The following is a 27,559-nucleotide window of genomic DNA, read 5'->3' on the forward strand; positions in this document are numbered from 1 at the left end:
AATCATCTCAGCTAGATAATCAGAAAAAACCTCTCAGTAAATTAAAATCCATCATGTTCACTAAAGAAACTGTATGTCCCTATGTGATTTTAGTAAAGAACATCTAAGCCAATAACCTAAGTATGTTTGAAAATATATGTTTTAAGTTTCCTTTCTACTATTTCAGGCAATATTTTCTTTCACAAACATTCATTTCTAGAGAGATCCTTCAATCAAATTTTACCGTCCCTCTCTTACCAGTTCTGGAACTATCTTGCTTGGCTTGGTTTTACATTGCTTTCAGAATAATTTCCGTCTGCTCTCTGCTCATTTATTCAAAACTCAGAATTACTGGCGGGAAAAACTTTAATTCTTTCAATACACAAAACCAAAAATGTTGTGATTCTGAACTTAGAAAAAGGACCTTCTTTGTCCTTCAATTCTGCCCCAGATTCTGTTAGTTAAACAGAAGGATGTTTTCCCCCTATTTTGGAGGGACAGCAGGGAAAAGTTACAGAAATTCTTTGCACTAAAAAAATCTTCGGTAGGGTCACACAGCCAATTCCACTTTTACATGGTGCAAGTGTCAAGATCCAGAGTAGATTTAAAAGAACCACTGAAAATGGTAGGAAAATATTATTCTAAGTTGTTTCCAGCATTCAATTGTCTTGGGAAAACCTTCTGACAACACTCAACACAGATTTTTCCTGTGAATTTTTAATATTAAAAATGCACAACATTTAATAATTTGTGTGAATGTGCATTGAAGGTTACTGATTAAACTTACATGTAAATACATATAAAACTTCATGTAAACTAGCTGGCAAACAAAAACATTTATAGGTATCAAACCAGTAAAAGGAATTTAGTCAAAGGTGGTTGAAACAAAAACCTATACTCCTATTTTTTAATAATGCACAAAAATGTCAGTCTAATTAAGAAAAACATGGTTGGCTAAGATACTAAATAAACTATAAGGTAACATGCAAAGCTACACAAAAAATATATTAACATTTTCACTTAATTTTTGCCTTTTTTTTCTTAAGGCACTCCCACTGCAACACTAACAATGTGATGGACATGAAGTCACAGACACACAAAAGGGACAAGGGCCCCATCAAACAAGACAGAACAGGACAAAGGAAATGAGAACACAGATCAGGCATTTGAGGTTCACTTCGCCCACCTGTGCTATTAAGTGGCCAAATCAGAATGACCACATGCAAAGAATGTCAGAATAAGTCCAGTACATAAGTAAATAAAATAATTCTGAAATTTAATGCACAGTTGCCAAACCGTCAGTCTAAACTGATAAGGATTTATTTCATTCATAGACTCACAACTTTACACTGGGTTCAATACAGCACCCACCTGAGCCTAAATTTTGAATGGATTATTCAACTAAGAACTTGCACTGCCAATTCCTACATTCCAGCTACAAGAAGTCTAAATAATTGAGTGCCTCAGCACCACAGTTTGGGTTAAAATTTGCTTTGAACTCTGTTAGGTTCATCTACATTCACCTCAGTCTAATGGGACTGCTTATGGTCCTCTCCCATGCTTTAGCAGCCTAGCTGAGACTATCAGTTTTTTAGTAATGCCTGCACTTCTCTCATGTTTTATTTACCTGTAATAAGCTTTGATTGCTGCAAAGAAGCTGAAGCCAACAGGAATGCCAGCAGAGGTGGTGTCTGTCATGTGATAACTCATACAACTGTTTTACCAGCTTAAAACACACAGAGTGAAAGCCAAGCGCCACTGCCACCAATGGATTTGGAAATTATTTCAGTGGGACCAGGATTTCAAAATAAGTAATGGGCTTAGCAGCTCCCAGTACACCTAACAGCTCTTTCTGCCTGACATCACTGCTTAATACCACCACTGAGCTAAAAACACATGGAGGGCTGTAGGGGAGGCTTAGGAATGATGCCAGCACACAGGAAGAGAGCAGCAGGGAGAAGCAGCGTCTGGCATACGCACTTGTCTTGAGAGAATGGCATGCACAGGATGGTGTGGATGAAGATGGTGGTGAGGATGATGAAGGTGGTGAGGATGGTGAGGTCTCATTTAAATCTTCTGGATTTATCCAGTAGGCACGACTGTCCCGATTACCTTTCTTACTGGTACTGCTGACATCACACTGGAAAACGTCCTCACAGCTGTCACTCTGCAGGCGCTCCTTCTGCAGGAGTTTGTCCACTCGCTGTATGATACACTCCAGACTTTTGTCAACATTCAACCAAACTTTCTCCTGAAAAGAAAACATTTCTTTCCCAGTTTAAAACCAAAAGAGACGTTGGGTAACAAATCCCTTGGTGATATATTTCCTCCTGTGATTCTAGTCCCAATTCCTCTGCAAACTTTCCTCTGGACTATTGTGGTTGCATGTGTGCACAAATTATGGATATATAAATAACATATACCAGGATGTCAACAATATCTAGTGACATGACTTTTGTGCTAAATAGCAAAGTTATTTTCTGTGTAAGCTTGACAAACAATTTTAAGTTCCTCCTCTTGCCCTATAATTCCAATTTCTAGATGGCACTATTGTTTACTCTTGAAATTCATGTTTGACATAGTAATTGTATACAATCACACATCTTTTTTTCTTTGTAACTCAGTGAACAACAGATAAAATGACTGTATTATAGTAACGCCTAAACACTGAATTAGCTTTATTTCTATCTTATTACTGTGACTTTGACTGTAAGTCAAAGTATGCCAAAATAATTACAACTAGCAAGGATCCATTTCCAAAATGAATTGAATCTCTTTTAAAAGTTGGTATTTCCCAGTATTAGCAATTGCTTTAATTAATCTTGACTATTTGCGAGATTTAGTTAACTTCTGTTTATTTAACACAATGAAAGAATTTACACAGTCCAATTTTCATTTTGATTGGCAGTGTGGTAGGGAAAATAATTTAAATACTTTGTGCAAACAGATTTAAAATGCTGTTCATAATCAAAACAGTGATTGACTGCAAGTTCTAAATGTTTATGGCAGTATTTCTGTAAGAGGAAGGTTAAATTGCATAGCTAGCACCCCCAAAATACACTTGGGAAAGTGCAAAAGCCCCTTGTAGTGTGGTCAGTTTTTCACTTGAAAAGCTATTTACTTTCCCTTGGGCCTCACCTTAAAAATGCTGTGCACCTCCTCTAACAGTTTCCAGTGTTTAGGAGACCCAGAAATATTAAAGCCTGCTTGTATTCCCATGTCAAGGAGTAACTGCCTGCAGGATAGAGACAACATCTTTGCTAGCTGACCAATACCTCCTACATACTCATCCTATGCATATCTGGTGAGCAGCTACAGAGCTTATTAAAAAAGAAAGTAAAAAGAACAAAGGATTCATCGCTCCACTATGCAAACATACCCACTCCTCTTCGTGCCAGTCCACCTGCAGAGAAGATCGGCTATTTCTTCCTGTCCATCTGGCCACAAGTGTGTCTTGATCATTCCTTAGCATCACTTGTTCCCCTTCTCCAGAGGTTGGAGATGCTTTTGAAGCTATATAGTCTGGCCTTGCAGCATTCAGTCCATGTATTGAATTTGCCAACAGCTTGCAGTCACAAACTGTAACAAGTTGCCGGGTCTAAAAACAATAAAGCCCCACATTTTGAAAACTTTTCATGATTCCATACACAGTTTATACTTTTCATGATTCCATACACAATTTATACTGTATTTTTTTCAAGAAAGAAAAAAAAAAAAGAAGCAGTATTCTGTAAAAGAAATTATTGCTTGAAGGTGCCTTTAGAATACTTTTACAGAATGACCTTAAAAATAGTATAGGATCCCAAAACAGAAATGATACATTTCCAAAGTCTGTACTACTATATTAGATTTGTAATTGTTGAAAATTTCACTGAGGAATGTGCAATTCAATTTATTTGCACTTTATTCTTCATTTGATGAAAACTTAGAACAATGTGCAGACATGTGTTGTGTCTGAGCACTGGAACAGGCTCCCCAGGGATGTGGTCACAGCACCAAGACAGAGTTCAAGAAGTGTTTGGATAATGCTCTCAGGCACATGGTGTGAGTCTGGGAGGGCAGGACCAGGATGATCCTGATTATAGTCCCTTCCAACTCACTATATTCTATATTAAATGATTTTTATACCCCACACAACAGCTGCCACACCAGAAGGATCAGGTTTCACCCCAATCATCCTGTCTGAAATCATAAAAATATTTAAGAGGAGGGCTGAAGGTATAACCCACTAATCAATGCAATTTGTTCCCTGTCTTATTTAGCTGTGTTGTATTAAAGGATTTCTGTAAGCCATATGAATAGGAAAATTATGTGGCCTATGTGTCTACTAAAATAACAACAAACAAGACATGAATATGTTATATATGCACATAATCCAGCTGTAGAAAATCTCATAGAAAAATTATACACTGTATTAATTTAGAATGAGTCTTATAATAAATAACACATTTACATGAGGTCCTGTTATACAAGGTTGTATGTGTATCCCTTCCACTGGGACAATATATGTCAAGCTGATTGGCCCCTACTGCTTTTTAGAGCCTTCAGATCTGCTTCAAGGAAAGAAGAGGTCAGTAAAAATGTATTTGGGTTTTTTCTCCCTGTAAGATTGTGTTCATCTGTGGATCCAGTCTGGTTTTTTGTTAGCACATCAAGAAATAACTTGTTTACATTACTATAATTCAAGCAAAGGTTATGTCACCATTATTCCTTATTTCACCAGTGGAAAAATACAGAATTGTTTCATTAACTTTCACACAGTTGCTGCTGCTTGACAGATGACTCAGAACATTAAAAAAAAATCCCAGGTGGTTATGGAGAAAAGGAGATAAAAGAAAGTGAAGAATGCACATTACTGCAATGTGATGAATGAATAGAGGGAATCCGAGGACACTGCACTTTCAAGAGGAGGTAAAGGCAAGAGTGTCAAAAGTAGGAGATACATAAATAAAACCAGGAACTTTTAAAGGTTTATATAACTTTTGTTTAGGTCTGTGCATGTTACAACACTCTACTGAAAAAGGTAAAACAGATGTTTCAAGAAAAACTACTAAAGGTACAGAGAGAACAAGCAATACACTGTGCTTCAGCAGGGAGATGAATTATTCTCCTACCTTATCTGCTAGGATGGCAAGTGTTCTTTCAAGGCCATTAGCTGATCTATCCTTGGCAGCTCTTGAGAGCCTTTCTGCATAATAACTGACTTGTGTTTTCAGGGTGTTGATTTGTGCAATAATTTCCTTTGCTCTAACGATGTCCTGTGGGATGTATATTATAGACTGGGAACCTGTTGAAGTGCTGAGAAAGAAAGACGGATTTTAGGGGAGAAATTGATCTAGAGGGACACACATTACAGTGGCATGCTGGGGAATTAATGGCAGACAACAAAAATGTACCTAAAGTAGTGAACAACAGTGAAAGTCCAGTGGGCAATTGCACAGCAGGAACATGATGCTAGAGACTTCTCTGCCTTTACTAAAAGTATACAGATGCAGATTTACTAATCCCTAATACCAAGGGGCTGTGGGCAGAGTTTGCACACCAGAGGGACAGTTTTGCTGAGGTGGGTGACAGATTTTGCCATCAGGTACAGAACCACCTTTTGCAGAGACATCTTGCTCCATTCTCCCTCTCCTTACAACACAGATACTTCACTGAGGCCTTGCTTACAAACATGTTTTATCATATACCTACTAACATCATGAAAATAAAATCTGTGCTTCTTCTAAAACAGAAATGCCACCCAGAGCCATAATGCAAACACTGCTGTATTAGCAAAAAAGTCCTTCTGCAAGTATATAATTTCCCCTATTACAGACCAGAATCAAATCACACCAGAAAAAGCAATTTTATGATATGTAAAAAATCAACATGCATCTTCAGGCTGATCCAAGGACACTGTTCTCTGTGTGGTTTCTGTTAGCACACACTTAAAATACTAAACTAGGGACAAACATATCTTTACATGGGGATAATGCAGCTACACTAAAACTGCTTATTTGACAGTGGAGAACAGATTATGCCTTTTAAGTTTAGATGTCGATAGAAGTTGCTTATCCAATCCAAGACAGATGGTCTACAACTACTGGAGAAAGAATGACACTTACAAAGGGTAATTTGATCCCACTTGAGAATCATTCACAAAAGCTGCCTTTTAACTTAGAAAATTACTCTAAGTTGAAGTGCTCTTAGTTAATTATTTGGAACCGACTGACAACTACTCCCTTTGTCAAGCAAAATGCTGGGTTATTCCTTCCCAGTAGGAAAGGTACCCAAATACTAGGCCTTACATCATCTCCAGCCGTGCCAAGTGCAATATCCATTCTTGACAAGGCATCAAGCATGAGAGGACACCTATTGTGTATTACCTTAATTTTATTTTTTTTTTCCAGTCATGAACGGCTTCAGCATAGTGACAGTACAGAAGAACCTACTGTTTGCACCCATCTCAGCACTGTTAAATGGAGACAGCCCTGCTGAGAGGTTACATGAAGAGGGGTTTCTTTTTCAGGAACAGATCATGACCTCCAAGGAATGGGAACTCTGCTACCCTTAGAGCAATGCTGTTCATTTCTGCAGTGTATCTGTGAGGTAGGAAACGAGGGTTGTGTTCAAAATCATGTCACAATTCCAATTCTTATCCCTTAATGGATATTAAGGCAAGGGAGAAGCCTAATGCCACTGTCTGCCTGAGCTCCATTACAAAAGAAAGATGAGGGATGTGTTATCAAAGGATGTAACTCAGAAGTGATTCCTGGAAGAGTTTTCTTGTTTGTGCTCTGCCCACCTACCCAAGGGGCAAAGAGCACTGCTATCCCATACAGCAAATTAATCTCTGGTTTTAGGGCTTTCTCTGTACTTGATTTGTGCTTGCTAGTGACTGGTGATCTTAGTGACAATTCCTCTGAGCAATTTCTTTCCACAACAGTGTGGTTAACATGCATAAAGACATAGTTGGCAGAAAAGGCCATGCAGCATATTGAGATTGGATTTAGAATTATTATATTTTAATAATAAACATTTGCTAGGATGACTGGGGAAAAAATTATGGTGTAAAGTTCACATATACTTACTTTCCAACCTGCAATTGCTTTTTCAAATGAACAGCTCTCATTGTGTTATAGCAGCAAACTGTAATACAGACTTAAATTCTCAGTGAATTAGAGGTTCAACCTTAATAAGAGTAATTTAGAGCAGAATTTCTGCATTTTTGAACCACCCGGTAATGTCTGCTTTTGATAGCACTGAACACCACAAAATGAGAAAAAATATTATGTGAAAATGTTAAAATAAAGACATGGATTACAAAAGTATACATCATGCCAAATCTGTCACTATCAAGGTTTTAAAATACAAAAAATTATCTTAATTATCTTCCATCACTGGCAGAAAAGTTTCTCATTCCAGATAGTTTTCACTGGAAATAACAAAGAAAAATATATAAAATGCTTGTGTTCTGATTTTCAGTTTTTTTAACTTCTTATGGTCAGAGAGAGCCAGAAGTTAGCTGTTCATTGCAAACAAACATTGCAGATGAAATGAAGTTCATTCACACATCATGTTCTACAAAGCAGCTACAATTACTTAGAGCACAATTAGGGATGCCATGATGCATGACATTAAAAAGCCCTGCACACTTTAAAACACACCAGATCTTTGCCAAACAAAGGAAAATAAAACAACCCAGAGAACAGAAACCCTCTATAGAACTCTCAGAAACAGAAAACTCACCAACACTCCTCATAACTGCTACAAAAACAAAAAACCAAAATAAAATTAGCAGATTGTTAGCAAATACCAAAAGCAGAAACAAAACAAAGTATGATTGGGGAAATAACTTATTTGAGTCATGTTTTCAATAAGATGGGTATGTGAAGTTGTAAGCAAAAAAACACAGATTGCCAGATGACCATGAGTTGATCTGGGGAAATGCTGTGAATGCACCAAGCACAGTTATGCCAATGAAAGAAGAAGGAACTGAATGTAACAATGAAACTGAGGAGATGGATCTCAGTTCTACTATACTGGCTTTTTTAATTACATAGATGCATTTAAAATGAAAGTTGTTCTTCAAATGTTGAACCTGCAGTTTTCATGGACCCAGAAGGAACAGTTCTGAAAAGCTTAGAGGAAAAGTTCTGGATGGAAATTAAACTCTCCATTCAACTTAATTATTGGGTGAGGGGAAAAAGAACAAATCCCCTTGGGAAATTAGCTATTGCAGGAGCAAGAACCACTTCAGTGGCTACACTGACAGAAGGGGGTTATTTCAAAGACCAAAAGTGGTATCAAAAGAAGAGAAAGGGTGAACCTGCATACCAGTGTTCCCAAGTTTACAGTTTCCTCTAGTCCCATCCTAGTGCACTCTGTCAGCCTGAGTAATTACACTAGGTGTTTTTGCACCAATCTGTTTATCAGTTCGTATCTGATTGACATTCACAAAATGCTGCTATTCATTTCTCTGCAGCCAAAATTAATTCTGCAGTTGATTCCCACGTCATTCCCTTGTCCTATCAGCTCCAAATCCTACTAATCCTTTATTTGGAAGGACATTATCAAGGTCTCCTTTTCCCTGACTACAACAACTCCATGTCCTGCTGCTCCTGTGTCTCAAATGCTCCACAGAGTAGCAGAAGCAATGCAGACCCTGCAGCACTCTCCCTTCTCTGGGAGCTGGAGTGGGTGCCATGTTAGCAAATGTGACCTTCCCAGCTTCTGCAATCCCTTTAGCTCATACATCCACTCTTCCACAGAGGCCACTGGGCAGTCCCTGTAGACCCCACTGGGGTCAAGTATCCTGCCTGTAGGGCAGAGAACAAATTCAGAAGCCCAATCTCTGCATAAACCTTAGGCAATGCAGGAAAGCCTCCAGCAATACTTTCAGAACTAAATCCATTTTGTCAACAAGGAATTTACTAATCAGGCACAGCAGGTTCCTACTAAAGAGAGCTCAGCAACAGGACCTGGAAGCTATGAGAGGGGTGAAAGTCTCCTGAAAATAATGGGTTGAAGCATGATGTAGTGCAGCTGAGGATGTTCAGCAAATGTTCTGACCCACAATTGGGCAGAACCCAAACCCAACACCTAAAATAACTAAATTAAATGAATCAACAAGTATTCAGAAAAATTACAGTTTTCATAAAAAGACTCTTAGAAAGAGTCTGTCAGTAAACAAATAAATACAGTAATATAAGGAAGAAACTGTTTTCCCTCTCCTTCTTTGGAAAAAAAATGCACAGAAAAATATTCAATTCAAAATATTGTATAGTAGTACTATTGAATGAAATAAAAACAGAATGGAATGATTTTCCAAGTAACTGAGCATGGACCAGGAGGAAAAGGCACAATAATAGCTGTCACAATATTATTTCTACTTACTGTTTCTTTGCCTCTTCAAATTTATGCAGTTTTTTCCTCAAGCCACCTGATTTAAAGCCTTGACAATGAGCTGCTGGTGCTCCTATGGTGACTATGTCGTAGTTCTGATCTGGGATGGACAAAAAGGACTCACAAATGAAAACCTGTCATCTTTTACGTGGACAAACAATTGTGTAAGCTCAAAATCTTTTCTGAAAGTAATTTCTAGAAAACTTTGCCAAGGTTTGAAAGAAATGGAAAACTGAGCTGTTCTAGAGGTCCTGGAAATCCATCAAATACTTTTTCAGGTGAAAGACCCATACATGAATGCAGGTCCTATGTTTCTTGATCTAGAAGATGGACTGTGAAAAAGAAGTATTGAACACTGGTTTGTATACCAAGCTTGCCATTACTGGAATCCCTCACATGGACACAAGTGTGTGTTCATGATCACAGGGAATTACTGCTAAAAGAAGGGAAAGCCCAGATTGTTTACAATGAAACAAGCTTGATGTGAAAAAATGTGATTTTGCATTGCCACACAGGTTGATTCTGGAGAAAAAGCACACAAACTTAACAAGAAACAACAGTCAGAATGTCTGGAAAGGACGCAGCAGCTAAACCCAACCCTACTACAAAGGCTAACTTGTGCCACCTAGAGTTCAGTTAACTGCAGAACCTAGTTTTGCCACCTGTAGAACAGCAATAATTATACTTCCATCTCTTCTTTTGTAAAGAGATTTGGAATCTGAGAATAGAAGGTGCTACAAAAATGCCAAGTAGCACTACTACTATAGTTTGTAGAAACTTGGCTGTATGGTTGACGATGGAAATTTTAAAAAGTGGAGAGAAAAGTAACAAGATCAGTGAAGAAAGAGAAACTAATACCTGATCCTCCATCATCCTGGACTCTCATCCTCTGTATATGTAAATTTGTAGGAACAAACTCCAGTTTTTTATCAGCTTTCAAGCTACTGGCTTTAAATGAAGGACCTGAGAAATGCAAGACAAAATTAGGCATAAAACTCTTCTCCTTGTGCCTACATTAAAACATTCAAGAAGCTTTATTCATCATTTGCTATGTGCTGAAAGTAAAGCAGAGAAAATTAAAAAGAAAAAACAAACCAAAATCTTTCTGTTACTGTTCATGCCTTGTCCTCTACTTTCAGAGTAAGATAAGAGAACAAAAAGAATAGACAAATATTCCCCGGTAATTAGCAAACTCACAATAATTATTAATAAAGACAGAAAATATAATAACATTGTTTACTCATCATAAAACCTTCTGGGTTCCCAATTTCAGAGAAGCACTAACAATCCTGGTAGAGAAGAATCATGTTTTTATAAAATAAAATCACCTTTATACTGGTGCAGGTCAGTCAGATTTTCCTGGTAAGTCAAAATAATTGTTTGGTACTGCGTAACTATTTGTCGACGAAGGCTTTCCCAACAAGGAGACAGTTCTCCCAATTCTTCTAGTTCACAAACCCTGGGGGAAAAAAATTGGGGAGGGAGGGAAAGAGAGGCATTTATGCCCATAGTCCACTTGACCAGGAATGAGTTTCACATCTTATCAACAAAACACCATCCTCAGCTGACACACTCTCAATTTACCATGTCTGAGCTACTCACCAGACTGGAAACAACACATATCCCAAACTTCCAAACACACATCACAAGCACATGTCAGAGCACAGGCTGAGCACTACTCTGAGGTAAATCGCTTCCTCACAGGCAGAATACACTGTACTTCCCCCAGGAGCCTCAGGTGTTGATCATAAGCAGAACTTCCCACCTTTCTGCAGGAGCTCTTCAACTATATGAGGATTGGTAAATGATGGGAACTGTCTTGTGTCAGGTGACTTGGGACAATGAGGACCTTTTAAGGACACTTTACTGAACTGTGGTGGCTCTTTAATTAAAAACTCTGACAGAGGTTAAGTGGGATATTAGCACCAATCTGATGGTAGGTACAAGGAGTATATTCACTGGTAAGGTAGGTACACAACAGTTTGCAAGGCCAGGGAAAGCCTAAGAAGTGTAAGCATTAAGGGTTTGGAGAGACTGCAAGCATTAAGCATTAAGGGTTTGGAGAGACTGAAGATGAACCAAAAAAATCTTCATCTGAAATCCAGGATTTTGGGCACTCAGGGTAGAATAAAGGAGGACTGGACATCCACAGATACAAACAGGAAAACCCCTTGTACCCCAACGGCCAGGTTTCCAGTCACACATGGCAATCCTCTGTTACATAATGTTCCCCAGCAGTGAACAGTATTTCACTGCTGTGAACAGTGTATTTCATGTCACATTTGTATTACTTTCTTCTTGGATTAGTGTATTATTTGGAATGAAGGAAGAAAGGGGAAAAAATAAACAGGTCAACACCAGACTAAATTCAATAGCACATTACCCCGGAAAAGGTAGAACAATCATCTGTCAGAAGGATCCAGCACTTCTTTTTGCAATTCTCTCAATATTCCTAATTCCATAGTTTTAACCAATTGTCTCTGTATAATTTAAGACAGCATTTCACAGAGCAATTCCCACTCCACAGTACTTTGAATATTATCAAAAAGAACTAAATTTCCAAGAAAAACATCAGATTGACTTGCTTTCTGCATAAGATGCTATTATGATTACCTTGTCAAACTCCCTGCTCAAAACCAGCCATGCATCTGAGCCCTGGTCTTACTGAAGTAAATTCACAGCTTACCACTTCAAGTTTACTTGTTTGTCCCTTAGAGCCAAGCAGCAAGGAATATGGATGCCATAAATAAATAGGCAGTCAAAATGTCACATCCCCCAGTAAATGTTTCCTTTCAAAGGGCTCTGGCCCAGAAGAGTTTTATCTAAGAGACAACAGTTGTGATTATCCAAGGATGTTTTAAAAGTCACCAGGATGTGAAGACAGAAACAGCTGTGCTTGTGTAGCTGTCTGTCATTCCTCCGGGCTGCAGCACTGAGAAGGGAGAACAGAGCACCTGGTCAAATTTGAGTGACTCCATGAATACAAAGTGTGATTGTGCACATTATTGACGGTCACCTCAACTGAACAGAGACAAGGGAGCCTTTCTCAGTAATTACATGAAGTCCTATTTACCTCTGAGCCACATTACCCAGTGGACATATACAAGGTCATATTAACAATCACCTGGGCTGCTATTAACCTGTACCTGTTTACAACAGGCATCCACCAATCTCTGCATGATTTTAGCAAGAGCCTCTGAACAGTCACAATTCATGGCCAAGGCCTCTAACTTCACTGTCTACAGTCTTACTGAAAGACACATCTTTTTGCTCATTCACCCTGAATTCTCCTTATATTCAAGTCCTTAACCTTCATCCATCATACATGGCATCTTATGGATAAGCTTCCCAACTCTTTATTATTATGGTTGTATAATGAATAGGTGCTTTTAAACCTACTGTGAGGAAAGCTGTAGAGAAACAAAGACGCAAAATAAAAAACAAATACCTCATGACTAAATGTGCAATGGCATACCCCTAGCCTGCTCCACCAAGGTTGTAGTCGGATAGCTGAACAAGATAGAGCATTCAATTTCTAGAATCTAAGCACACACCACTAAAAACATAACATCAGAAAGTTCAGAAACTCAATTAGCTTTCCCATGCATTACAAAAAGTCTCTGCCACCTTCCTGTGAGAGTTTGTCATTTTCACAAAATATGAAAATACCTACAATGAATGGATTAACCCATGATTTTATTTCACAATATTCCAAAGGAATTGAAATGTCCTAATATACAAAAACGAGAACACCAGTTAGTATTAATTAAGGTCAGACTTAGTTAAAATCTATAGGATTTGATTAAAATACAGTCAAAATAAAAGCCCAATACTCAAAAACGCAGCTAAAATGCTTTAACATTCTAATCTTGGCCTTTACAAAGAGTACATAAAACATTAGATTTGCAAACCACAGCCTACAAATGTAGGGAAGAAACAATCATAAAGGAGTATGTTGCCTGGAAGAAAGTTAATTGCTTCAAAAAAGCAAATTCAGACTAAACCTACAAAACGCTTAACAGATTTCCTTCTCCCTCACACCTCCTAAAATGAGGCCATGTCATTACTGTACTACAGCATTTCATTTTACTTGCTTTTATTCTGTTTTGTTTTCCATTCAAAACTACTCTTCTGACTCTCAAAGCCATTTCTTATCTCACCGAGTAGTCAGTGCATTAACACAGATACATTTATGCCTTTGTAACTCAGTAACAGCCACATCACTGCTGTATTACTGCACATGTAAACCATCTCAAAACTCACCTTGCTGCATCTTCCTCTAGAAGCAGCTTCACAAATTGTCTAGGGATGTGCAGTGACAGGATGCTCTCTGCCATCTGCTCCAAGATTCTCAAGTGGTTTCCATCAGTGGTTGGGAAACGATACATGCGGCAAATGGCACCACCAAACACTAAAGAATTAAAACCATGTTATTTAAGCCTAGGATGTGACTTAAAAGTGTACAAAGTCTCTTCTTTCTTAAAGTAAATGGCTTCAGTTCACTATGATGAAACACCCTGCTATAAAGATCTGGTTTAAGCAGGCATCAGTCTGCCTTTTGCAGGCATGGTCATTCTGCAATGGCCATTCTCCAAGTGTTTGCAGGAAAAGCCTCCACTCCAAATGACTTACTACACTGCTAAAGAAGCTAAATTAAATACATATTCACCTTTTAAAATGCCCTTTTTATTGTCTATGTACTGTGCATTTTCCTCTCACGCAATCATTTGCTGGAAAGCTAACTCCTCTGCAAGATTCTTTTTGTAAAGCAATTTGCTTTACTCTGACCCTCTCCTCACCCTGCAACAATTGTTTAGGAATAGACTATGAAATTGCATGAAAAATGTTATATTACAGTCAATCTAATGGCAAGAGTTTGCCTCTGCTGTTTTTACAATACAGAATAGTGCATATGATAAAATGATTTATTCTGGTATGACCCTCAAAGGACTGGTCAATCAGCAGCCTGCTCCTATTCAAATGAAACATCTGCTGAAATGCCCTGGGGCCACAGGCACACAGGGCAGATCAGCTTTTACTGATACCTAAAGCTCATTTGTTACAGCCCAGGGCAGCTTACCAGATTTCAGTAGTGCATCCTTCCGCAATGAAGCATATTTGGATCTGATTCCTAAGGATTCTGTTAAACTTTCATCAACTGGCAACACAGTCTGAACAAGAACAAAAACAAGAAAAATCAGAAATAGTAAAGAATGAAACCTCAGTGCCCAAACAATATGCAGTGATGACCTATCAGAAAGACTTCAAAGAAATATCTAACTCCACACATGCTTTAAATAAATATTTCAAATATTTCTACTGTGAATAAAAAATATTTCAGGCTGAAATAATAAATCCTATTTACTTCTATGCACAGTTCAAAATACTACAAAAATTTTCATCCAGACTTTCAATTACTTATGCTAGCACAGCTCCAGAATCCTTGCAGGTATTGCATCAATAGTCATGAACGGATCTGGAGGATAAGAAGGGATTCTAGTGCACAGTGTGAATATAATACACATATAAGAGTGCAATGATCACCAAGATACTCAAAACACAAGCTTTGCAGAATTAAATATATGTCTAGGCTGAGAAAGTACTGCAAATATCTGCTTTCAAACAGTTCTGGGAATTCCCTAGCATCTTCATTACAGTTTTGCCTAATGGTACCTTCCTATCCACAATGTGAAATAAAATACCACATGTCTCTGAAACTGGTAATCCATGCACCAAGTGCACTAATGAACAGTACCAGAAGCCTCTTCCAATGAAGAACATGAATACTTGATAACTAAAGCTTAATAATTTTAAATTAAAATTATTTTCCCAAGACTTTTAACCCCGCACATGAGCACCAAGAGCTCTGCAAATCTCAAAATGGCTTCATCACCATTAGGCTGCTCCTTACAGTATTTTGAAAATGTAAAGCTCTACTAAATATCAAGATGGACAGGATAGTTGATGGCAGATGTCAACCTAGCTTATTTCAATGCTGGCAATAAATCTGCATTCTTCTGAATTTGGTCCAATGCTCAAACTCACCCTTCCATTAATGGTATCAGGTGACCTTGTCACTGGAGGCCTTTGGTCAGATTTTTCCTCCATCTGCCATCCAATAACTGTGATGTTACCAACACGGTCACTTTCAGCCGACCTGCAACAAATACTCTGCGTTGAGATTTTTTTGGAGGAGGACCTGTTCATCAACAAGGAAACACTTATAAAAGGGTATTAATCTTCAAACTTCAATAGCAGTTTAAACAGGAAGCTTTTCAACTTCATTTGTAATAATTTTATAATGGGTTAGTCCAACAGGAGAACATTCCCCTTATTCCACAAGGATGCTGCATGGAATGAAGGCAGCCTAGGCAGTGCTCTGTGCTCAGCTTATACATTTGAGGGTAACATGACAATGAGAAGAGATGCATGTGTTCACACATTTTGATAATCAGAATATACCTGATATCAAAACAAGGGAGTTTAATTAGGTTCATTTCAACTTAGTCATGACATAAGAGGTTTTCATCTCATCTTAAGCATGTTTTGAAGAATTAACAGTTAAAAGAAGGAAAATATTACAAACCTTAGTGTTATGTGCAACCTGTGGTACTTCTCCTGAAGAAGATCCTTTACAGTGAATGTCCCAGAACCCAACAAATACATCTGAAAGAAGATGAGTTCCAGAATTTTATTTACCTTTACAGCGAACAAAGGCTTTTACCACAGCACTGAAGTGCAAAATACAATTATCATGCATAGAAGTCCAAGAGCAAAATCATAACTAAATATACCATATACAACTAATTAGAATCTCTTGAAATTTAATATATTTGATAAATTCTAAAAGTTTTTCTTCCACTAGAGGACAATATGCATTTTTGTTTCTCTAGGATATACATGGAGGCATCTCAGTATATATGAGCTTAGGTCAAGCAATTCAGGAACACTGAAAGCAAGGGCTGAACAGGGCTCAGGCCGCATCATTGACCCAAATTTGTCTCCTTGTGAAGAACTTACTTCCCCTGGAGGCATTAATTTTTCCCTAGAGCTTCTCCATGAACAGACAGGAACAGCTCTGCTGTCCCTGAGGAAGCCATGGAAGAGCAGACACATTGGGCCTGAAACAGTATTCTGGACAACAGTGGGAAAATAAACAGCCTGTATTGTCCAAAAATCCAAGTAGCAACATGGGAGCGCTGACACTGAAAGTTTTTTTTTCAGTAAAGGAACAAATCTTACCCCTGAACAAAATGTAATGTATCAGTGATTCCCAGAATTTAGATGTTCTGTTTCAAAGGAATGTTTCATTCTGGCATTTTGGCAGAGGCTAGAAGCCTCAGTTAGGGATGTTAGATCCTATTCATTACCTAGTTCGCTAATTATGTCCACAATGTAAGAGGACAAATGACAGGATCTTTTTTATTTAAATCCATGGTCTCCAAATTTGCTGCAGACAAACCTTAGTTGAGAAAAGTGGCAATGCTTCTCACTCTGCCAAGCCAATCTCATTTGTTCCTCCTTTCCCTACCCATCTTGCTTTCTGTATGATCAGTGCTGCTATCCCTTTGTTTTCTTCCACAGAAGTTACTAATTTTATCTCTTTGCCTCTCACTTTCTTGCTCCACTGACTGGGCAGGCAACAGAATAAAGCAAACTTACTGTTCCCTGAGATCTATCTTTGACGTCATACACGGAGAGTTTGATTTGTGTCATTTGATTGATAAGAGAGTCTTGGAAAAAGGCAATGCTGCTTAGAAAGATAGGATTACTTGTTCCCTGTAATCATAAACAAAAAAGGCAAAAGTTAATGCAAGATTATATTTGTTAGGAAAGAAATGATTCCTGTGTTAGCTTTGATTTTAAATCTAATCTAGAAGTATCTGAGCACTCACCTCAATAATTTCAGTCTGTGCATGCTTCGTCCAGAATGCCTGGGGAGGCGTAGTTACACTCACTGCTACAAAACTATTTGGTTTTCGATCTAGCGATGGAGTTAGCAGCTCACTGCAAGCTTAGGTATGCAACAGATAAATACATTTAGATTCAGGATCTTTTTCAAGGTGCTGTAAGACTCTACATTTTTATAAAACCACATTATACACCCTGAGCAATCAAACCACAAAGGGCTTCATATTCATTCTATCACCACACTATAAAAGCAGACATCACTCACCTTTGTGCACGCAAACAGTAAACATGCAACCAGCTCAGCCTGGCTCCAAGCTCTGGAGCCGCAATTTAAACTTGTTCTCTTCTAATACATGCCTATCCACCCCTTGGAAAGCTCATCCTAAGAGCCCACCTGCAGCTTTTCCCCTGGGAATCTCATGACCTGGCTGCATTTGATTCCAAGTCACGCTCCATTAAGCCCATTATCAAATGGCATTTGCCCAGGGACAACCAACAGAAGCGCCTGAACATTGATCAAGCAGCACTGCTGAGGAAAACCAGCTTGCAATTGCAAGATGACAGCAATTTATTTCCTCTAAAATGTTACTGTGAGTTTAACTGCTGGGAAAAGGACTATGGTGAGTAGGAAACAATTTCCAAAAATTTCCACGAGTCACTCTACACAATAACATTAAATTTCAGAGTGAAATTCCATCTGTCTAGATACAGGTAGCTACAGTGTGGTCCAACTCAGCTTCAGCTATGTGCATGAAGTAAATGCTGAAATTTAGCTAAACAGCTTTGTAATTCTAGATATTTTTATTTATCTGAAAATAACTGAAATACCTCATTCAATTCTGAGAATGCTTGTTAAGATTATTATTTATAACACAATTACACACAACTGAGAAAATTTTCTATTTTTTCATTAGCCTACTGTTAAGAGGATAACCTTTCAAATAAAAGTCCACTATAAAGCCAAGAAAAACATCCTGCAGTTGAAAATGTGGACTGAATTTTCAGCAAGAAAATATTATTCATTCATTCTTCAAGTGAGGTGAGTCAATGCACAAGCTTCTTGTCCAAATTCAACCATCTCACAATTCAGGTCACTTCTGCATCTTGCATTATCAATTGACAGCAAAAACCCCAGGAAAGAAGTTAGGTGTAATTCGCAATTCTTAGAAACCATTCTGCCCTAAAATGGTGTTTCCAGCAAATCTCTAGTTTGCTTGAAGACCTGAACTGCTGATTAACTGACAGTGAAGGGAGTTTCACTGCATCTTCACATAAACAAAGTAAACAAATAATAATAATAATCATCATCATCATCATCATCACATAGTAAACATTAAAATTTTGTAAGACTGGTATTTTAGTTACAGACTTTTAGAAACTCCACAAAATGAAACTGCTGGCTGCTTATCAAAAGATACTGTACAAGCAGGACAAAAGCTGTACCCCATCTCCATAAAAATCAGAGCAAAATTGCAAACTTTACTATATGAAATGCACTTCAAAATCAACACTTACAAAACCTCATACATATTCAACAGCACACATTATCAAAACTAGCATGAAAATCACTAAGCCTACCTAAACTGAACTCTAAAATTGGCTCATCTGGATCCTGAATGTTTCCTGTAAAACAGAAAAATTACCACAAGATTAGACAATTCACATCACTGCCCTGTGAATTCTTTCCTGAAGTTGCAATCACACAGAGAAAGAAAATACATTTTATACAAAAATATTTTTCTTTAATTCAGTGAGCCATGACTGGTATCTAAAACATTTATCTGGTAATCCTTGGTATCTAATAATTATTTGGAAAATCTGGGATGATCTCAGTTTATAAAACATATTAAAATATGTAAACTTATACAAGATTATATGCAATATGGGAATAGTAAATGCTTAATCTCAATAGAAAACAACAGGATTAAAGCCTGAGCCACTACTAACTCCAAATTATTAAATCTGTGGTAGTTAATAGGACAAAATTTAAAAGTACCTGTCTCTCTCACTAATGAAAGTAAGCCTCTGAGGGTTAGAATCCTAATTTAATAACCATAAAAGATAAGAGAGACAAGCCTCAGATCCCTGAACTCTCTTGAAAATTTTATACAATGTAAAACAAGGAGGTTGCCAAGAATCTTCCTAGACCATGACATTATTTTGTTATTTTCTCCCCACTGCTTATTTTTGAGTGACAAACATAACTACAAAAAATCTAACTTAATTTTTTTAATCCCCCTCTGATTTCAATGTTTTGTCTATTTTAAAAGTAGCAAATTCAAGATTTTTAGAATTTTTTACCATAATTCCTTTACCTCATTACTTCCAGATAACCAGACAGATCTAAATCTTCGAGCAATTAAAAGAAAAACACTAACATTAGCACAAGGCAGATTCTGGAAGAAGCAGCAACAGAGCAGTAGCTGCCAGGAAGGTACAAACCTGTCAGAGAAAGGCCAACCATGTCAGAGGTGACATCAATGGTGGAGGCCCTCTGCACAGTGCGGGACTTGGCCCCATGGCGGGGGCTGTGTTCTCTTGCTGTCATTTTCTCATGAAGAGCCCTTCTCTCCTGGCTGCTTGGCTTTAATGATGTTTGTCTCACAGCGTAGCAGAGTGCAGCAGGTTGTATCCAATTGCTATTCGTCTAACATTACCATGCTAAGCAACAGAGGAAGCAAAAACATACACCAAAATTTTAGGTCACTATCAGGTACTGTTATTTTCAACAGCAGCAAATCTACTGCCATAAAATCATCTCAGGTCATTCAAATAAAATGCTCAAGGCAGATCCAATGCATAGTAACTCCATTTGCATGAACTCTACATCTGCAGAATTTTACAGCAAATTGTTGAAAATTGGACCACATTCTCTGTAAGAGAATGGGGCTTGAGAGAGACATGTTAACAAACCAGCTGCTCTTCTCCTTTGTCTAAGTGATTAAACCATCCTTAATGAAGTTTCCCGGTTTCTACTCCCTGGGGAGCACAAGTAAATTTGTCAGATGGGGCCTCTGTCTGCAGAGGAAGCACTAGGGATAATGACAAAGGAACAACAGGTTGGTGGAGTGCAGAACAAAAGGGCAGGAAATGTTGTCAGTGTCAGCACACTGTGCTGTTCTAGGCTCTACTGCCATGAGAAAGGGATAATGAAAACTATAAATAAAGCCTATTGGGCCAGAGAGAGGTTGAAATTCTGGGATGGTGGTGGAAAGAAAAAGCAAAAAGGGATGCCTGCTGATGTGGCAGATGGCAGTATCGGTGCTTTTCCTCCACTTTTTTGGACTACAGACATCCATGACAGTCCTTCCCCTCACAATGCCTATGAAGTGAAAATTACAGTAGGAAAGAAAGTCTACAGAAAATTTGGTTATGATTTTGAATGTGAATGTTCCTTCAATCAACCGTGCTAGCACTGCAGTTATGGAATTTTTTTATTTGTTTCATAATCTTATGACAAACTCTATTAATTTAGCAAGTAAGGAGTAAAATCTAATAAACCTGAAAAGTACTAATAAAGTAACTAACACCTTCCCAGCAGTCTGTCATTCATTCTACAAAACATTTGAACCACACTGCAAAATGGGAGAGTATTTCTTTTCCTTTTAGGTTGATGGGCCTAAAAATGAGCAAGATGCATTCTAATTAAATAAAGCACCTAGCTTACATTTTGTTCTAAAACACCACTTTAAATCTGTCAGAAGGCCTCCAAAGGAACATTCAACCTGCTTAACTTAAGTCTCTGAATTTAATTAGTCAGCATACCCCTCTGGAGGATTTCAAAAGAATCTTTCTCTCTCTATGGGGTACTCAAGCTTCTTAATTATCACTGCTTCACTGGACACCAAAAATTCAAATGCAAGTTAAGCATGTAAGACAACTGAACTGAACACAGCCTGGACATCTACATCAGCTTAGAAATTAGATTTTAAATGAGGAGCTCATTCTAGGGAGGAAATTTGGACTTTGCCTACATAATATGCCAGTCTGTTACCACTCAGAACTAAGAATTTGATTCAAGTCAGGTTTACATAATATGGCATAAGTCAACTCCAAATAGGAAAAAAAATTTTTTTTGAATGGAAGAAGCAGAAACTGAGATCTCTGAACCTCCCACCCCAAAGCCCTAAAACTCAGTGACAGTGTATAAAAACAACACTCTGCCTATAGATAAACTTTCTTACAGCCAAATATTAAAGCAGGCAGATTTTCAATGCATATTGAATAGTTGAGGTTGAATAAATTCTGGAGTTTATCTAATCCAACACCTTTGCTTGAAGGAAGCTTCTCAGGACAGTGTCCAGTTGGTTTTGGACAAGAATTGGACAAGGTCTTTTTGGACAAGACCTCTCTAACCAACCTGGTTGTTCCAAGGTTTGATCACACACAGTAAAAAAGCTTTATTATATTTATTAATGTTTAAGTAGCTAGTGAATAACCAACCTTTCTCAAATAGTACTGAATGTCCTAGTATTTATTCAAATAAAACTTCCATCAAAATTCTTTGACAGTTTCCAAGGCTTTCCATTCTCCTATTTTTTTCCTTTCTTTCAGCAATAGGTTTTCCTTGGTTTGTTCTTTATATAATGTGATGTTTAACAGTCTGTAAATCTATTAAACCTAACTGCCTGATGAAAAGACCTACAAAATATACTTGCAGAGATTAAGACAGGATGCCATAGGCCCTTCCCCCAAAATCTATGAATAACATATTAGAGAATAATTGACATGTTCACCAAGGTACAGGCCAGACTGCAATTAGGTTCAAGAGCCTGGCTGCTTTTCAGTTTAAATCTCTGCAATCCTTAAAAAGGGTCAATCATTGATAAGTTAAAAGAGGGTCAGGTATCTAATTTGTTTTGAAGCTATTTCTACTTAAATATTACTGAGTGTAGTAGTTTTCCAAGTCTCTCTAAGACCTCAACTATTCCTTTAAATTGCAATATTAATTTATCATTTAATGATACATCTTTACATTACTTACAAGGACCATACTTACAGAGGGCTCTTTTCCTTATGTGGGGAGGGATTTTGTATATCATAATATCAGTTAAATCCACATCTAAAAAAATAAACAAAATAATCATCATAAATTTATACTGCATACATCACAACCAGTGGGCAGGTACCATTCTCAGATTACCTGCAAGTGTAACTTCTGATTACTATTGTTCACAATAAGGTTTACTGAAAATAAAAAATATTGTATGATCTTCTACTGGACCTCACAGAGCATTAGTCATGGCAATACCCAGCCACAGTAGGAGCACAAATAAATAAGCTTATGCTGAGAAGAACTGACTTCAGGTCAGCATTTGGTGAGTGGGTAGAACGGCTATAAGAAATATATGTAAACGTGTTTACCAAAAGGCTTGGTGCTATTAAGAAAAGGAATGTATATGATATGTTGACTTTAAGACAGCATTTATTACTATGCTTGCTTTTCTACAGCTAAACTTTCAAAACACTGTTGTTTGGAAGAGTTACAACTGTTACTGTCATGAGAGAAGATTGTGTGTCAAAACACAGAAGTTCAAAAGATCAGGATGCAGGTCTCTAAACACTATGTGAGGGAGGCTTCTACAAACAGGTGGGAATGAGCATTCAGTAAAAGCAAATTATTTTTAAGCTTACTGCAGCTTAATGAAGATTTATATTTGATAATGCCACCATCTCATTCAAATACATTCATATTAAAAGGCTATGTCTTTTAAGATCTCCCATTTATCCCATATTGCAGTAAAAGAAATTAGGAATTACAGTCTTAGTTTCTTGCTTTAGTCACCAGCCCTACCAATTACCCAAGACTGCTTTAGAATTTAACACGAGCTCTTATCACTTACAGAAATATATTATCTCACCTAAAGAACATAGGAGGCAACTCCTATGTTCTTTAGGTGAGATAATATCTTTTTCTATGATCTCAACTCACCACTCAGGTTCTCTGTGCAGTCAGTGGTGAGAGGCACTTCCAGAGAACAAGTCACTCTTTTCCAGGGTAGGTGGGATGAGTCACCCCATGGAGATACCACTCTCTAATTATAAAAATTATTTAGATGACTCACTTAGCCCTGCTGCAGCTGGGCAAACTGGATCCCTCCTACAGCTGTGCTAGCTCAGGCAGGGGTGAGTTCCCTTTACTCAATGCATAAGCAAATAGCAGGTGCTCTGATCCCTCTCCTGAATAACAACTGCTTCAACAATTACAACCTTATGGTCATGTTTTTGAGAAAAACCAAAGGAAGTAGCATTCTTACCAAATGAAAGGTAGTATTAAGAGATTTCCATAGATGGGATCTATCCTTAAATGGATAGTTTCCAAAGACTGGTACCACTCGAGCAGTCAGCAATGCCAAGGCTGATGTAATTAATTTTGAGGCAACCTCTCCTGAAGATGGCATGATTTATCCACACATAGCCTTTGGCTTTGGCCTCACTAAGATGGCAGACAGTATATGTTGGCAAGTTGTGGCAGACAGTGGATGTTGTGCAGCTTTGCACTTCATGAAGCTTTGCTGTAAGCCCAGTTTTCAACAGAAACATGAGAAGCTGTTGTTGAGCTCCAGTACTGGTAAAGGCCACATCCACAGTTCAGGAAAGGCTTCTGAACAAGCCTCCCTTCTGTTATGTGAATATTCATTTTTCACTCTATTAGCACAAAAGTGTATGACCTGGAAAAAGGATCTTCATCTGATGCCACTTCTGCCCTGCTACCCTCAGGCCTGCCAGTTAGCTTTGGAAAGCAAACGCCATCCTGCTCAGCTACATGACCTTGTGTCTTCTGGGAATGAAACTTTGGGACATTTGGTCTCACTCTGCTTGCAAGATCTCAAGCAAAAATGATGATCATCTCAGCCCCAGAACAAACCCCTGATGATTAGTTTCTACAACTGCAAGCTAATATTCTTACTCACTAACTGTTTTGGCAAAGTACTTTGGTCTGTCCCCTTCTTGAAAAAAATCTCCTACCAAACTACCCCTTGAAATAAACATGAAATAAACCTTTTTTCAGCCTAACATCTACTTTTTTGACACTCCTTACACAACTGCAGGAAACAGGATTTTTCCAATTCACACATCAATAAGCAAGAGAAAGAGGATACTCCAATTACTGACTGATTCAAAGTCTGCTTTGAGACTGTACTTTTCTACAGCCATAGTGCTCTAGGCTTATGGCATTAGATCAGGTAAAAAGGGATACCAAAGCAAAAAATGCAACAGCAATGGAAGGCTAAATGCTACTGATATATCTACATGAAGAGAATAATAAACAAAAAGGGAGAGTGTGACAGTTTCCTTAATGCTTTTAAAAAAAACAACCATAACCACTGAAAGTTTACCATCATCTCCAAGAGAATATGAAAAAGCAGTTGTAGGTTACTTACTGAATTGCAATCAGTTTTAGAATCTCAAGGCTCTCCAGACTGTAAGGACCATTCCCTGAACCTTAACAATTAAGGTACTTGTTCCTGAAAAATCCATTTTGAAACATCAAGAGGGCTCCTTCAGCCAACTGCATTCTTCAAACAACATCTTCATAAATATTTTCTCTGATTGAAAATGTTTTAACAATACACAAGATCATAAAAGTGAATATTGCTGAAACAGTATTTTGGATCTGCAGCATGGCCTAGTTTCCAACTAACATTTTATTAACCATATAAGTACGGACAAAATAATGGAAAGGAAGAAATGCCTGATTATGGTAAGTTATGAACATGCTGCCTTTTGTGTAAGAGCACCATCTCTAGTATAACTAGCATGCAGGGAGTGTTTATTGTTTATTTATTACCTCCAACAATAGAAAACTTTGGCAGTGAAACTAGATTTGACATGTTGGCTCAAACCCAATTTTTCAGCAATTCCAGCAGCCCACCTCCAGCACCTGTTTGAAAGATGATGCAAGGAACTTTATTAGCCAGGCATGGGTCTGAGGTGAAGGTCTGGATCAAAACTATCACTCATGTCTGCAGAGGCAGCCCAAGAGCAGAGCATCAGCTCAAAGGACAGCAGCTCCCAGCTAAACCCTGCTAAGACTTTCTCCAATTAAGAGCTATTTTCTTTACAGTCTGACATGCACTTCACTCTTCTGTCTCATTTAATGGGAAACTCAGTGTCCTGAATCTCGCACAGATCAAAACAGGAAAAGTCAAAGCCATGAATTTGGCACCTTGAGTCAGATCCTTCCAGCCAAAATCACAGAGGCAGCAACACAGACTATGTCTACTGCAGATCCATGGATTGACAACAGTTTCAGTCCATTCATTCCATGATCTAGGCCTTGGGAAGGTGAAAGAATGCAAGTGATGCCAGCACCCAATATGAAGCTTTGCCTCCCACTGACATTATTTCCCCACAAAGAGGCTATGTCTCTCCCTTCAGTCTGCTTACTAAGTCTAGGTTCCCGTCACCATCTGGCTAAATATCCCCTTCTCCCAGAACCTTGAGTAACAAAAGCAAAAATATTAAGTTTGGCCTGAAGAATCTACTTGTCACTCTCTGAGGATTCTCTGAGGATTCTGAGTGAGTAACCGCAGCAAAACAGGGACAAGTCTTCCACAAGAAAATGAAATCAACAAACACAAGATGTAACAAAGGTATTTGTGCAATGTAAAAATCCCTGAATGCAACCTTCCAGTGATATTTAGATAAAAGGGCATTTCAGCACCAGGAAGTGGCTTGTTTTCCTTTTGCTTTCCTGTCCACAGATCCCATTTAGTTGCAGATAAGTTTGTAAGTCAAAATTTTTTCCTGATCCTTCCCCACTATGAACTTCAGTAAACTCAAATAATCTAAACCCACAGATTTACCTTTTTAATATATTTGAGTCCTTTTAACAGGAAATTGCTATTTAGGCCACTAAGTTCTCTGTGCAATTTAAAACTATTTGTCTGTATTCACAACAGAAATAAAAATAGCACTCTTTTTAATGAGATACTGTTTTAATTTCATTTGTCATTACAATATTTTTATTCCTTTAGTGCTTCTAGGAGCACAAAAATACACACATCCAGAGGTGGAAATGGGCATTTGTAACACACATGTCTGTTGGCTAAAAACTAAAATGCACACCTCTGTTTCACTTTGCAGAACAGCTTTATCAAGCTGAACACAGTCCAATGCCATGGAAAATGCTAAGTTTTGCTACAGGGGAGTTTGAAGTCCAAAGGCTCTCAGGCTCCTCTGTCACTTTACCAGCAGAAACTGAAACAGCTTACAAGTGGTCTTTACCCCAAATTAACCTTTACCCTCTTCACAAGAAATGTGCTGGGCACTTTACCACAAAGTTTCCTAGGATGAGTTCATTCCTCCTGACCTGGGGTTCTCACACTGCCTACACAGGCATGAGAAGCCCACGAGAACAGGGGACATATTTCCTGTTGAGGAGTCTGGACTGTAAACACTTATCTGAGTTTGATGGTGCTTTCAACACCCTCCCAACACCTGCCTCACCTAGAGCAGTCTTTCATTATAACCATGAAGGTATCAATGTAGAAACACTCTGCTCCAGCTGGAAAAAACAAAATCCCTCTCTGAGCTCCTCCTGCTGCAATAAAAAGTGAGGCAGGGGAAAAACCCAATGAAAGAAAACAAATCAAACAAAAAAACAAGCCCACAAAAAACCCCAAGCACCACCCCAAAACATAAAAAAAAAAAAAAAAGAAAAAAAAACCAAACACAAACCAAACAACCCCAAATCCCACAAATAAACAAACAAACAAATAAAAAAAATCAATTATTAAAAAAAACCTCAAAAACCACAAACAAATCCAAACCCCAACACTTTATGACTTGAAATGGAGATGAAACAGACACACATAACATTTGCTAAAGATTTCATACTGCTGTTGTTTACAGATCAATGGCGTTAACATATTCTCCTTCATACAGGCAATGAGAGGGGCACACAGACAAGACAGAGGGATAAAAGCACTGAAACAAGACCTGTAATAAGAAGTTTTGGTCAAGTTTGGATTACAACCAAATGTCTAAGGAGCTATCTCATCTACCTACCTATAATATTCATCCACTCCACAGACTAATGTAGCACTAACTAAAGTTAGTGTATACTGAGCAAAACAACCCAGGAATCACAGAGCACTGACAGCACTGTCCTCCGTGTGTGTGATGGGATCTGACATCCTGCTCTGAAGTCACTGAGCTTCACCTGGACAACAGGACTGCCCCTCAGAGTCACAGGGGAAACTTTATTTTCCTGACACTACATTTTCCCACATGGAAGGAATGGTCCATTGGGTCACAGGCACAGCAAAAAAATCTC

General features: G+C 38.1%; 1 protein-coding gene across 11 annotated transcripts in view; it reads right to left on the reverse strand.

Moving 5' to 3' along the window:
- Positions 1-27,559, reverse strand: part of INPP4A (inositol polyphosphate-4-phosphatase type I A) — a 94,603-nt gene that overhangs the window by 25,334 nt on the left and 41,710 nt on the right. For 4 of the 11 annotated variants that reach the window (XM_059466076.1, XM_059466073.1, XM_059466074.1 and 1 more), the window contains 16 exons: positions 22,277-22,339; positions 19,720-19,938; positions 18,856-18,900; positions 17,262-17,380; positions 17,029-17,145; positions 15,953-16,032; positions 15,412-15,523; positions 14,447-14,537; positions 13,630-13,777; positions 10,695-10,825; positions 10,225-10,329; positions 9,358-9,466; positions 7,711-7,728; positions 5,094-5,277; positions 3,359-3,577; positions 1,960-2,230 (listed from right to left, as the gene is read on the reverse strand). In XM_059466076.1, coding sequence (XP_059322059.1) covers positions 1,960-2,230; positions 3,359-3,577; positions 5,094-5,277; positions 7,711-7,728; positions 9,358-9,466; positions 10,225-10,329; positions 10,695-10,825; positions 13,630-13,777; positions 14,447-14,537; positions 15,412-15,523; positions 15,953-16,032; positions 17,029-17,145; positions 17,262-17,380; positions 18,856-18,900; positions 19,720-19,825 — 1,855 coding nt within the window. In that variant the 5' untranslated portion in view covers positions 19,826-19,938; positions 22,277-22,339. The remainder of the gene's footprint in view (positions 1-1,959; positions 2,231-3,358; positions 3,578-5,093; positions 5,278-7,710; positions 7,729-9,357; positions 9,467-10,224; positions 10,330-10,694; positions 10,826-13,629; positions 13,778-14,446; positions 14,538-15,411; positions 15,524-15,952; positions 16,033-17,028; positions 17,146-17,261; positions 17,381-18,855; positions 18,901-19,719; positions 19,939-22,276; positions 22,340-27,559) is intronic. The other 7 variants (XM_059466081.1, XM_059466080.1, XM_059466078.1 and 4 more) reach the window with 3 other exon arrangements.

This window comes from Ammospiza nelsoni, chromosome 2 (assembly GCF_027579445.1).
Source record: "Ammospiza nelsoni isolate bAmmNel1 chromosome 2, bAmmNel1.pri, whole genome shotgun sequence".
Taxonomy (NCBI): Eukaryota; Metazoa; Chordata; class Aves; order Passeriformes; family Passerellidae; genus Ammospiza; species Ammospiza nelsoni.